Raw genomic sequence first — 14,214 nt, 5'->3', positions numbered from 1 at the left:
TATAGTATTATAGTTTATATTTTATTAAATACATTCCGATTTATATACATGACATAGAAGTATAGTAGTATTTCTTGTAGAAATCTGAGAATTAACTAAATTTCTAATGATAGTTCACCAGTGCATTCTATTCAACGTATTATTTCTCATGAGAGAAAAAGGATCATGATTACAAATGCATCAAAGACTGGTTGTGTAAGGTATTTTGACAAAGTGTACATTTCTTAAAAGATGAAAATATAACAAAAAGAACGAACAAGACTTGGTATTCTCAGAAGTCTATTAGACAATTAAAAGCTAATTATTTTCTGTGGTGGACTTTACGTGTTGGTTTATACAATAACGAAACGAGTTGATACTTGCATTGTCGAATGTATTTAAAAGTATTTTTAAATATAGAATACAGTTGCACGTGGCGGCGATGTCGTACGTCAAGACGCTGTCAATGTCCCCAGACAAAATAACAACATGAATCGCTCTCGATTCGCATCGCCCTCTGACTTATGTGCCGCTACATTTCTATCATTGCAAGAAATCTCTCGTTAAGGATACAGTAAACAACGTCATATTTCAATTGTACGAAGCAGTGCTACCTTGTTGTCGCATTTATCTGCGACTTAGACCAAATAATAAGAGAGTCTCAAATTTTTTTTTTATTTATTTCTTAATATTCACAATTTGTCCATTTTGGACATTGGGTCGAATTTTTTAGCAGTTATATTAACATGTTAGTGACTACCCCCAGCGGGGTACCATCCTCGCGTTTCCTAGGTTATATCCTTTGTGAGGTCTGCTGGGTGCTTCCTTTTTAGCCTTCTGTCCATATTTAAGGTGTTGAACGTTACCGCAGATAGCCGGTAACGTAGCTATTCTTGCCTTTTATCTTTCCGCTGATGATTGCTTCCTTGACCGTTGGAATTCCCAAGTTCCTCCGTATGTCATCATTTCTAACGTACCATGGTGCGTTTACTATCGTTCTAAGAATTTTAGCTTCCATTGTCTCTATTTTGTTTGTATGGCTTATTGCTGCTGTCCCCCATAGTGGTATTCCTTCGTGTATTGGTTTTCCGGTTTTTGGGATGAGCATAATTAGTGGCGTTTTCCAGGTTTTGGGATAGTATTTAAGGCGAAGAATTTCGTTGAAGATTGAAGAAATGAGTGCAATCCCTTTTACGGGTAGTTCCTTAATTGCTTTATTACTTGTTTGCTCATGCCCCGATGCTTTCCTGAGATTCAGACGATGGATTAATTCAGTAATCTCAAGAGAAGTGAAAGGTTTAATGGGGGGAGACATTTGGAAGGGAGAATGCAGGTATTCTGTTATTTCCGGAGTGGTATTGGAGGAATGAGGTTTAAAAACGTTGGATAGGTAGTTAGCGAACAGGTTGGCCTTTTGTATAGGGCTTCGTGCCCATCCGCCTTGCGGACAGCGAATTGGAGGGATTATTTGCGGGGGACGCGTGAGTTTTTTGGAAGCCTTCCATAGTGAATAGTTGGAGTCGGCAGAGGGGGACAAATTGACGAGGTACTTTTGGAAACAGTCAGTTTTGTATTTTTTAATGATTTTGGTTAACTTCCTGGTTGCGTTGTTTATCTTGCGTTTGTCATCCGGCGTTCTATGGGTTTGCCATACTCTTTTTAGTCTTCGTTTTTCTGTAGTTTTGTTTAATATCTAATGGGGGTATTCGTGTTTGCTGATAGAAGTCTTAGTAGGTGTTGAGGAACGTATAGCGTTTATTATGCTCGTGTTTAGGTATTCTGTGGCTGTTTCGATATCTTCCTTTGTTTTTAGTGAGATTGAGGCAGAGGTTGAGTGATTAAAGACTTCTCTAAAGAGCTGCCAGTTGGTGAGTTGGTTGTGAATAAGGCCATTAGGTGGGTTCTCGATTATTGTTGAACCGACTGTTGCTATTACGGGGGAGTGGTCGGAAGAGAGTTCAGCCGTGGAGTTGAATTGGACATATTTAGGCGAGATATTTTTGGTTATGAAGAAGTCGAGTAAATCGGGGACTTTGTTAGTGTCAGTGGGCCAGTATGTGGGTTCATATGTGGTGAAGTAGTTGAGATTGTTGGTAGTTATGCTTTTCTAGAGGTTTTTGCCTCTTGCTGTGACAAGTCTGCTGCCCCATTGGGTATGTTTGGCGTTATAGTCTCCTCCAGCTATGAATCTATTGCCTAGGGCGTCAAAGAAGCTGTCGAAGTTCTCTTTAGCAATCGAGTGTCTGGGAGGGCGGTATACTGCTGAGGTGATGATTGTACCATGGCAGTCTTCTATCGCTACGCTTGTGGCTTGAAAGTAGTCTTTCTGGAATGATGGAAGCGTAATGCTTAATGCTGGATTTGATGATGATTCCGGTGACGCCGTGTGCTTTTCCATTGGGGTGTTGGGTATGGTAGATGTTGTAGCCGTGTATTTTGAGGTAGTTTTTGTCAATGAAGTGGGTTTCAGATATGAGCATTACGTCGATTTGCTGTTGTTTTAAGAAGAGTTCTAGTTTAAATTTGTGCTGAGTTAGACCGTTGGCGTTCCACAGAGCTATACGCATTGGTTTTATTTTGCTTCTGCGCGTATTAATTTATCCATGAAGAGTGTGAGTAGTGACAGCAAGTTGTTAATTTTCTCAGTTTGCTTCTCGATTAGTTTTTCGGGTCTGGTAAAGTTGTCTGTGTTTTGTGGGATGGAAATACTATTTTCTGTGTGTTCACTGTGGGTTTTCGAGTTGTTTACGTTTCCTTGTGCTGTCTGGGCATAGGAGATTGATGGTGTGGAGAATTTTTGGGGTCTAGGTTCTTGTTTGGTTATCTCCTTGGGTTTGGGTTTAGGGTACTTATTATTGTGTAGTGTTTTATAGGCTAAGCATCTTTTGTCGTTCGCAGGATAGTCTCCTTGACAGTGGATGCACTTCGCGGGGGTTTCTGGGGGATTTAGTGCATTGGTCAGTGGGGTGACTACCTGCACATTTTACGCACCGGAAATTATGGTTGCAGTATTTCTGCGTGTGGCCGTACCTTTGGCACCTTTTGCATTGTACTATCTCTTTCTTTACAAGAGGTGGTTCGATCTTAACTGTAGAGTTCATCAGCCGGTTGACGTTGTAGACTTCTTTGTTATTTTCTTTTTGTGTTATATCTACGAAAAATAGCGATTGTGGATTTTTTGTGACTCTATGTCTAATGTTGCTGATGCTGGTTACCTCGTGGCCAAGTGTTTGAAGTTCGAACTTTAGTTCGTCTAGGTCGACTGAGTGGTGGATATTGCGTAGCACCACTCGAAAACGTCTTTCTTGCTTGAGCTGGTATGTGTGGAATTTTGCATTCAAGGTTTTTAGCAACTTAGTTAATTTTGTATAGGCGTCTGGATTGATCGGTGGAATTTTCACGTGGTTGTTATTAATTTTTAACTTGTAGTCCTCTTTGCTGATATCTTTTTTAATGGACTTTATCATTGTTTGGTTGTTGATAACGTCGTCAATGAATATGGGCGGGGGAGGGGGAATTCTTTGGGTATGGAGATTATTTACCGTTTCGGTTGTGTTCATGGAGTCTTCTGTAGTCTCGAGTATTCAGAACCTGTTGGGGGTGGTCACTTGGCTAGCTGGTGAGTTGGTTTGTCTCTTGCCCACATTAATCTTGATAGCTTCCAGCTTGTGTTTTTTCGTGTGCGGGTCGTTTGCAAAGAGGGGGGTATTGCCCCTTTGCCACGGGGGAGGAAGAGCGGCGTTGTTGTGACTGAGCTCCGTAGAGCCCGTTTGGGATGATTGGGCCATCATCGATCTAGTTAATTCAATATGAAAAAACTAGTCGAGAGGCTACGATTCGGGTCAGAGCTTGGTATCGTTGGATTTTTCACTAGCACGTTTGCGAACACTTGGCTAGGTTGGTTAGATTCGCTTTCGACAGATGGGCGTCACGTGTCGTTTTGTGAACTTCACAGGGCACTGGACACACGTCTGCACGCTTCGGCACTCACCAGCAAACTGATGAAAATGATAAGTTGAGGAATTTTTTTCGGTAAAAGTGGACAAAAACTTGCAAAGCACGGATCATTTTTTTTAAACATATAAATATAAGGTTCAATAATTGGATAATTCAGGGATCGATTCTGAAGTCTGAAAATCGAGATTTTTTTATTATGAAGTGATTTGATAAAATACAAAAATGAACAACAATTAATATGCGTCTATAACAATCAATAACGATGATTATCTAAACGGGAAATTATAAGTCTTTGGTGCAATGTTTACCTGAAAATCGAGAATCGATTTTCAACGTCCTGAGCTACCGATCTTTCTTCTTCAGTCTTTAAATCTTAAATCTTCAGTCTTTAAAATCTTAAACAACTATTCGATAACCTTGTCTGTCTCTCTAATGTAACTCTTTGTCCGTCCGTCTGTGGAACACGTGCTTCTTCAAATGGTCGTCCGTACAACAAAGGAAGATCGCTCTGTCCGTCAAACACAGCCTGTCGTGCTACCCGTAAAACAAAAAGAATCCCTATCCTACATGAACTCTAGGGAGTTTACATAAATATTGTAGAGATTATATTTTCAAGTAACACACGTTATGAATTCTATGGCAGCCTCTTCTGGTCCTTGAGATGAAGAATTTTGTAAGCAGTACTTATTTCGCAATTCGTAACGAAACTAAACTAAACAGCAATGTATTCAAAATGACGAGCTGTTAGGTAAATGTGAAATGACCGTATACCATTTCCATTGGTTCTTAAAATACTGGTCAGTCTTGTTATACGAGTATAAGAGACAAGAACCTGATTGTGATATCAGATGGAAATTGGGTTTGGTTAGGTTAGTGACGGGGTCCAGGAGGAAGAGTTGATACCTCGCCACTACGTGTATACTTTATAGCATAAATCTTGAAAATATACAGTGGTTCACGAGTTTTCACATGCTTTTAAAATTCTAGACAATTAAAATACGCATGTTAAATTTAAGAACTGGAAACAATGCTTTTATTACTATAAGATATCAAGATTATACATCTGTACATCTAAAATTAATTCGATAACGTTTGTAAAAGTTTTGAAATTTTTGTTGCAATTACTTGATCGGAATTTTGACATATCGCGTGCAACGTTACATCACAGATGAAGTATTTTTGTAAATTGTCTTAAAATGACTATTTTGTAGGCATAAGAAACGAGGATCGAATGTCTCAATTACGGAATAAAAGAAATTTCAAAAGGAAGTTCCAGTAGACGTCCCTTTTCCTTGCAACGTAATAAGTACTTAACCAAGTCAATGATTATTGTTGTCAAATACTTCATGACATCACTTGTAAATATTATATCGTCGTATTTATTCTTTAAAATCACTATTCAATTTAAATCACAGATTTTTTTTTATTTCCAATAATTTTTGCAATTTATCTTAAATCTACCAATCGGTGAAATTCTGTGGCAGGAAATTACAGTGAAGGACGCTGTTCTTCATAATTTGTAGTGGTTACAAGAATGTCAATGTGATTTCGAGTTCATTCATAGTCTTATCCTATTATTATCATTTTTGAAGATGGATATGTAACGTTACAAGCTCCTCACCCCACTGTGGTTTGAGAATAGTAAAATTGATGCTTACTTTTTGAAGTTCATATGTATTCTAATGTCTTTACTTTAATTTGTTTAGCCGGCAGATCTTCTAAAGATCCCGAGTCGGTTCACCATTTAAAACCAGGAGACATAGATGTCATTGCCGCAATGGGTGATTCCTTGACAATCGGCGCTGGAGTTACTTCGATTTATACGTTCGAAGTGCACATTGAAAATAGAGGCATAGTAGGCAGTATCGGCGGTCAAGGAACTTGGCGACAGTACCTGACTCTTCCTAATATTCTTAAAGTTTGTTCATTTCTTACATCTGCATTGTTTACGCATACGATTTATGTTATCGCCATAAATGCGAGGACTGAAATCTTTCATAGTCCGATTTTCCTATATGCAGGAATTCAATCCTAAATTAGTAGGTTATTCACTTGGGGACGCTTTAAGTACTGATCCAGCTGCGCAGTTAAACGTCGCCGAAGGTGGAGCTATGTCTAGAGATATAACTTTCATGGCGACATATTTGGTCAATAAAATAAAAGAAGACCCGAGGATAGATATCAAAAAACATTGCAAGGTTCGTATATTCGTAGACAAGGTAATTATATACAATACATATTTACTATATGGCAGGTGGTGTTTTAATATGCATATAATCATTGAAATTAACATATGATTAATAGAACATAAATTCGCATAAAATCTAAATTATTCACCTTTACCATTTTTATTCGCATATTAAAATAAAAATTACTCAAGGCCTTTATACGTTCGTTAATAACGAATAAAAATCATAAAACTATTGACATTATAATTCGACAAGTATTATACTGCAGTTTTGATGAACTATTTTCAAAATTTAATTACATTACCCTTTATTCACTAGAAACACACTTGCAATATAATTAAAAATTATAATTACAATTTAAAAGGATTAGATGCAAGTATGAAATTGCAAGTATGATGATGCTCGTGCGATGATGCTCCTTAGGAAAACTGTGATTGGGGATACGGAATCATCGGATTCGTTAAGAAAAGTGTTAGTTCAGAGAGTGAGGGAAATGGACGTCGCTGTTAATTGGCTAAATTGTGAGTTGGTGGTTGGAAAGGGATGGTAACTGCCCTTGAGAGAAAGCTTTTTTTTTTTTTTTATTTATTTATTAAAATTCACAATTTGTCCAATTTGGACATTTGGTGGAATTTTTTAACGGTTAAATTAGCATGTTGGTGGCTACCCCCAGCGGGGTACCATCCTCGTGTTTCTTAGGTTATGTCCTTTATAAGGTCTGCTGGGTGCTTCCTTTTTAGTCTTCTGTCCATATTTGTGATTTTGTATGTTTCCGCAGCTAGCCGGTTTATGTGTGTTGCTATTCTTAATTTGTATTTCTCGGAGTATCTGTTGATTTCTTCCTTGACCGTTGGCATTCCCAGGTCCCTTCGTATATCTTCGTTTCTGACATACCAAGGTCCGTTTACTATTGTCCTGAGGATTTTAGCCTGTATTACCTCTATTTTGTTTATATAGCTAATTGCTGCCGTCCCCCATAGTGGTATTCCGTACGTCCAGATTGGTTTTATGATCGTTTTATATATTTTTACCTTGTTTTCTGTGCTTAGTTTGGATTTTCGGCTTGTTAGCCAATGCATTTGTCTTCTTGTTTTCTGTATTTTTTCTACTATTGATTTGATGTGTAGTTTCCAGGTGAGTTTTTGATCTAAGTGGAGTCCTAGGTATTTGACATGCTTTGTTTGCGTTATATGCGTGCCGTTCAATAGGATGTTTGGTGGTGTCTTTTTCCGTAGCGTGAATGTAATATGGTTGCATTTATTGGGGTTTGCTTTTATTTGTTTTTCTTGTAGCCAATTTTCTATTTTTACGATGTGTTCTTGTAGTATTTTGACTGCCGTTTCTGGGTTAGTATGCCTGACTAGTATAGCTGTGTCGTCCGCGAATGTCAATACTGTGCTGTTGGTAGTTGTTGGTATGTTCGCCGTGTATAATGTGTATAGTATTGGGCCTAGGACTCTTCCTTGTGGTACCCCGGCCTTGATGTCTTTAACTTGAGAATGTGTGTCCTTGATTTTTATTACGAAGGTTCTGCAGCTTAGGTAGGATTTTATTAAGTGGTGTATTTGCTCCGGGAATTGTTTCCTAATTGTTTGTAGTAGACTTTCATGGTTAATTTTATCGAATGCTTTCTCTATGTCTATGAAGAGGGCTGTGCAGTATTCCTTGTTTTCTAGTGCTACTATTATTTCGTTTATAAGCCTGTGCATTTGCTCTATCGTGGAGTGTTTGTTTCTGAAACCAAATTGGTGATCAGGTATTAGTTTTTTTGTCTCTATTATCGGTTTTATGCGGTCGTATATTATCTTTTCCAGTATTTTGGAAAATACTGGAAGCAGTGATATTGGTCTGTAAGATGCAGTTTGGTGCGGGTCTTTGCCTGGTTTATGTAACATTTTGATCTGTGCTAATTTCCATGGTTTGGGGAAGTATTGAATTCTTAGAATTGCGTTGAATATTACTGTTATTAGTCTTATTGCTTTTGGCGGAAGGTTTTTTAAGATTTTACCATTAATTAGGTCGATTCCTGGCGCTTTGTTGTTTTTTGTTTTATCAATTATGTTTCTAATTTCTTGTGCCGATGTTTTAGGTATGGTGTATTCCTTGTCGGCTGTGGTAGCAGTGGTTTGTGGATCCTCCTCCGTATGACTTTTGAGGTTGCTGTTGTTGGTAATGTGTGGTGTGAATGTGTTGTAGAGGTGGTTGGAGAATTCTTCAGCTTGTTCTTCGTTGGTTCTTGCCCATGTGTTATCTGCTTTTCTGATTGCCGGGACGGGTATTATTGGCTTCCTTATTTTTTTCGTGGCTTTCCATAGTGAATAGTTGGTGTTCTCGTGTGTGGAGAGTGTCCCTATGAACTTTGAGAATTCGTTATCGTTGTGCTCCTTTATTTTGTTTTTTATTTCCTTTGCAAGTTTGTTTAAGTGTTTTTTGTTTTCTCGGGTTCTGTATTTTTGCCATTTTGCTTTTGCTTTTCTTTTTTCTTTGATTTTGTCGAGTATTTCTTGCGGGATTGTTATTGTTTGTCTGCTGGTTGGTTCGGGAGTAGTGGTTGTCCTTGCTGCTTCCTGAATAGTTGCTGTCAATGTTGCTACTGCCTGTTCTATGTGTTCAGGAGTTTTTAACGGCATGTTGCAGTTTATTTTGCTTTCTATTATTTCTTTGAAAGTTTGCCAATTGGTGGTTTTATTGCATAGTGTTTCTGGTTTGCTATAGTGAATTGGTTTGTTTCTGTATTCAATTATTATGGGTGTATGATCGGAGCTGAGCTCGAGGTTGGGTGTTATTTTTAGTTTATTTGTGTTTAGTCCCCTTGTAACTGCAAAGTCCAGAAGATCTGGTTTTTTGTTCAGGTCAGTCGGCCAATGTGTCGGTGTTCCTGTGGATAATATATTGAGGTTATTATTTCTAATGTATTTTTCCAGTGTTCTACCTCGAGGTGTAATGTTTCTTGATCCCCAGAGCGTGTGCTTTGAGTTGTAGTCTCCCGCTGCGATGTACTTGTCCCCTAGGTCCTGGAAGTATTCTTCCCACATTTGTGTTGTTATTTTGTGTCGCGGAGGCACGTATACTGCTGACAACTGGAAGTAGTTGCTGCTAGTTTGAACTGTAACAGTGGTTGCTTGTAAATATTCTTTGTTAACTTGGCTGTGAAGATAATGTTTGATATCGTTTCTGACTATCACTGCTGTCCCTCCGTGAGCTTTTCCTGAGGGGTGTTTGGTATCATATATGGTGTAGTATGGTATTTTCAAATAGCTTTTTGTAGTGAAGTGTGTTTCTGAGACAAGTAGTATGTCTATATTATTATTGTATATGAATGTTTTAGTTTCGAGGGCCCGTTGTTGTAGGCCGTTTGAGTTCCAGGCTGCTATTTTTAGAGTGTCCGTTTTTATTTTTTGCTTAGCACGTTTGTAATTAGTTGTAGCATGACTGTGATTTGTTGGGTTTACTGTTTGAGTACTGCGTTTTGTTCGCTTATCATTCTGGTTAGCATTTCGGTGTTCTTTATGGATTGTTTGAGCAGTTCTTTGATTTCTGCAGTGTCGTTGTTACTATTGCTGTGGTATTGGTTATGTGTGTGTGTTGGTTGGCTGGTTACTTGAGCATAGCTTAGACCACCAATGGTGTTGGTGCTGATAGGTTTGGTGTTTATTGCTTGCTCTGTATTTGGTAATATTTCAGGTTTTGTGCTGTGATGATGGGCTTGTGTGTTAGTGCTTGTCCTGCTTCGTAGGGGCGGGAACAGTTTTCGTTGTAGTTGTTTTCTTACTTCACAGCCTTTATAGCTGGCTGGTTGGTTACCGTTACAGTTGAAGCATTTAACTTTTTCTATTTTTCCTGAATATGGGCAGTGTGCAGTTAAGTGATTTTTTGCGCACTTGACGCAGGCTGGGCTTCTGTTGCAGTAGTTTTTAGTGTGTCCGTATTGTTGACACCGCATGCATTGAGGTATATCTTTTTTGTGTCGTGGTGGTTCGACTGTTACTATTGTGTTTAGTATTTGTTTGATATCATATATTTCCTTGTTATTGATTCTGGGTTCAAGTTCTATTAAGAATAGTGGTAGTGGTTGCTTTGTGTCGAATCTTGTTATATTGTTTATTGTTCTTGTTTGATGTCCAATTTTAGCTAACTCATCGCTTAGTTTATGTACGTTGGTTTTAGGATGCAATCCTCTTATGACAATTTTATAGCTCTTATCAGTTTTAAGCTGGTACGTGTGGTAGATAGCATTTTTTTCTTTTAATGCTTTTATAACTTTCCTAAATGATTCTGGTGTGTTTGTTTGAATTTTTACTTGATCCAATTTTGTTTGCTTTATTGTGTAATTGTTTTTCTCTTCTAGATTATTTAGTAGATCAATGAGCGGGTCTATTATTTGGGCCTCGACAAAGATTGGTGGTGGTTTTGTAATATGGTTTGTTTGGATAGTGGTTTTACTTACGGGGTCAGCGTCTATTTCTTCAGTTAGTGAGTTGAAGGAGTTACTTAGTGGTAATTCTTGCAGCCATCGCTGCTTTTCTGTGACTGGGTTTCCTATGGCACTTGTGTCTGTGGTTGTTTTACGTTTTTTGCTAGCCTTCACTGGCTTCCAGCTTTCATCCTGGTAGTATCTTTCATGTTCTGAATTGCTATCTTCCTGTCCCCGATGCTCTTTAGTTTCTTCTGTCTCCATGTTAGTTTGTTTAGTTTTTATATAATATGTTTCTCCTTTTGTTGCTATGTTTATAGTTGGTATCTGCATTGTTATTTTATTTCCTCCTCACTATCACTTTGCGGCACTATTACTTTGGAGCACTTTTTCACTATTCACTTATACCTGGAGAGGACGACCGTCTAGACACGTCCGTCCTCCTCGGCTGTCCGAGCAGGAGTCCCGATGCGAAATTGCAAAGCGAAATGGACGCTTAGAACGCGTTCGTTTTTTGCTTATTTTCCAACTTATTTCAAAAATTAAATGTCTATAATATATTTCTATAATTCTATAGAAAATAGATTTTCGCTAAGGAAAGCATCAATAAAGCCACAAAATCATGTTTTGTTTTGGATGTAAATGCGAAGAAGTTTGACAAAACACGCGGTGACGGCAATGGTATTCAATGTTGCCGAGTATCTAGCCTGCCGCTCAGCATAATGGAACAGCAAAACGCGTGAGGCTATTAGCCGTTGACATTGAGTAATATTGCAGACTCCCATGTTTTGTCCAACTTTTTCGTTTTTCCACGAGTTCATTCGTTATACAGATCGTTTCCCGGCAGCTATGATGTGTTTATAGAAACGATCGCACCACGCTGATGCATACGCTGCCATGGACGTGCATGCATGGATAAGGTCCAATGTAGTATTACCAGCAGATTCTTGCAAATACCTCGGAAACTAAAGTCGAGTAATGGTATAATGTTTATAGTATAATGTTGTTCTGAATGATGGGTTTTACATTATAGATAAATTTCATCAAAATCGGAGGTGCAACCGCTTTTGTGCCCAATTACCTTAACTTTTATTTTATATTTAAGCGTATTTCATTTTTGTTAAATGTTGGTGAATAACTTTATTGAAAGGAGTTGTTAGAAAACGATGTAGATTGATCATCTTTGAATTCAATTCACATTAAGATTTGACTGGTGACTCGGGAAATGTCGGGCTCAACTTTGGATGAAAAAACACTGATAAATATATTTATAAACGTATATTATGAATACGTATTCAGACGACCAGTTCGTATTTCTATAACACATATCCAGTAATGTCACCGATATTGTATCAATGCTATCGACATCAACCTACGAATTTCAATCTGTTATTCATTAATATCAAAGGCAAAGGTATCAGTTATCGATATTGATTCTTTTCTAATCGATCGGAAACAAGTACTGTACTTGAAACACCATAAACGTATCGACACTCGTCTGATACCGCAGGTAAGTTTCGGTACAGATTCTTAGAGCTAAAATAAGATGAAAATCGAGAACAACAGAATTGCGCTTTCTTTTTTTACACGAACGAATGTAGATCCACATTTTTATTATTTCACATTTATACGATATTACTTCCCTAACAAATTTCAAGTACCATTTGATATCGATTCTAAGATACATATGAAGAATATACCATTTTGTTTCATTTTTTTTAGGTGGCAAAATATTGACGAAGAAGTCGCTAATTATCCAGAATTTCATAGAAATGACTTCACTGTAAAATTTTTACCGACTCTGAAAGATGCAAAAATACCTCTTGCCGAGGATGGATTTACCGACCTCTCATACCTTAATGCTGATTGCTTTCATTGGAGTCAAAAACTACATGCATTGTGTGAGTATAACAGATGAAACTATACAAGTACTTAATAAGTGTTACGTTGATAATCAGAAATGTTTTGTGTTTCCTAAGATGCGAATAATCTGTGGAACAATTTGTTGGAACCAGTTGGTAACAAGAGTAGGGCTTTCACTTCGCTATTTGAAAAATTTCTGTGTCCTACCTCGGAAAGGCCGTTCTTGATGACGTATAAAAATTCAAAGTACAGCGAAACTTAAGGATAGTTAGAGAAATTAAAAACAGTTTCTGTAAGTGGAAGTTGTATTATAATCTTCGTACTTGCTTATTTAAAAACTACCAAAATTATAATCAGCAAATGTTCTAAAATAAGAACCAATGTTGGATCCTTAATAATATTTAATTTTTGCTGTGGTATTTCAGTCATTTTGATCTTGTTCTTGTAATTTAAGTTCTTTGTGAATAAGTAATAAAGAAAATTGGTAATACTTTGACCAGTGAAACATTTTCTCAGTCCTCGTCGGACATACAAATTCAACATAAATTTCAGCTTTTTCGAAGATGCTTCGCTTTTCCTATCTTTTTGCTCTAGTTAGTTGCTTATTTCTCCTTTGGCTTTTGTTTAAAGTATATACATATATAGCATATCATTGTTATGTTCTGAACGCGAGTCGTGCATGAATCCAGAAATGAAAGGAGAAAGGAGATCTGCAGTAAATAAAAAGTATATACTCCTCACATTCGCATGATCGTCATCTCGACCACAGTGGCAACCAATTAACGAAGAACACGAAAATACAGAAACAAACGAAATAAACATGGAAATATCACAAGACAATGATGGGAACAATGAACTAACACACCACGAAGAAAGCTGGACGGTGGCAACTTCCAGCAAAAAACGTAAAGTAACCCCGTGCACAAGCGGCAGGAAAAGTGTACTACAAGAAAAAAAACAATGGCTGCAGGATATCAAATTCAGTAACTCATTTAGCGCACTGCCAGAAGAGGCAGCAACGGACTCAACGGAAAAACCAACAACCCGTATTGCTAAACCACCACCAATATATATAGATGCGAAAATAATTGACCCCCTCATCGAACTACTAAACAACACTGCAGGGAAAGATAACTATGTTATCAAACAGATAAAAATAGACCAGGTGAAAGTGCAACCAACACCCCAAACACATTCAGAAAAGTGACAAAATCACTAAAGGATCAAAATGCAGGGTATCACACCTATCAGCTCAAAACCGACAAAACTTACAAAATAGAAATCAGGGGATTACACTCAAAAACAAACACTGACAACATAAGCGAGGAACTAGGAAAAATCGGACACCAGGTAAGATCAATAAGTAACATAACCAAGTACGATACCAAACAACGATTACCGCTATTTCTAATTCAGCTTGAACCTAAAAACAATAATAAAGATATATATGAAATCAAAAAATTACTAAACACAATAGTAACAGTGGAGCCACCTAGACATAAAAAAGATATTCCGTAATGCATAAGGCGTCAGCAATACGGCCACACAAAAAATTATTGTAACAGAAGCCCGGCATGTGTTAAATGTACAAAAAACCATTTAACAATACACTGCCCATCCACAGGAAAAATAGAAGAAGTTAGATGCTATAACTGTAACGGAAACCACCTAGCCAGTTATAAAGGGTATGAAGTCAGGAAACAATTACAACGTAAACGGTTTCCGCTGCTACGAAACAGGACATGCAATAACTTACAAGCGCAACAGGACAACGCAAAAACCGCGACAATACCAAATTCACAGCACGCAATA

The 14,214-nt window shown here is 37.6% G+C and overlaps 1 protein-coding gene across 1 annotated transcript; it reads left to right on the top strand.

The window, feature by feature from the left end:
• The first annotated feature begins 3,477 nt into the window (after nucleotides 1–3,477).
• Nucleotides 3,478–6,264, top strand: LOC125386668 (phospholipase B1, membrane-associated-like). Its single transcript, XM_048413677.1, has 4 exons — nucleotides 3,478–3,598; nucleotides 5,604–5,854; nucleotides 5,958–6,155; nucleotides 6,241–6,264. Exons 1-4 carry the CDS (start codon nucleotides 3,478–3,480, stop codon nucleotides 6,262–6,264), a joined length of 594 nt encoding a protein of 197 aa, XP_048269634.1.
• Nucleotides 6,265–14,214: the final 7,950 nt, after the last annotated feature.

This window comes from Bombus terrestris, chromosome 17, assembly GCF_910591885.1.
Source record: "Bombus terrestris chromosome 17, iyBomTerr1.2, whole genome shotgun sequence".
Lineage (NCBI taxonomy): Eukaryota > Metazoa > Arthropoda > Insecta > Hymenoptera > Apidae > Bombus > Bombus terrestris.
This window is presented reverse-complemented; position numbering and strand designations above follow the sequence as displayed.

Bases quoted from the DNA above. Each gene is read 5' to 3' on its own strand.
- LOC125386668 (XM_048413677.1), top strand. From the start codon at position 3,478: ATGGGCGGGGGAGGGGGAATTCTTTGGGTATGGAGATTATTTACCGTT. The intron at 3,599-5,603 runs GTGAGTTGGTTT...TACTTTTTGAAG, and splicing joins GGTGGTCACTTGGCTAGCTG to TTCATATGTATTCTAATGTC. The intron at 5,855-5,957 runs GTTTGTTCATTT...TCCTATATGCAG, and splicing joins CTCTTCCTAATATTCTTAAA to GAATTCAATCCTAAATTAGT.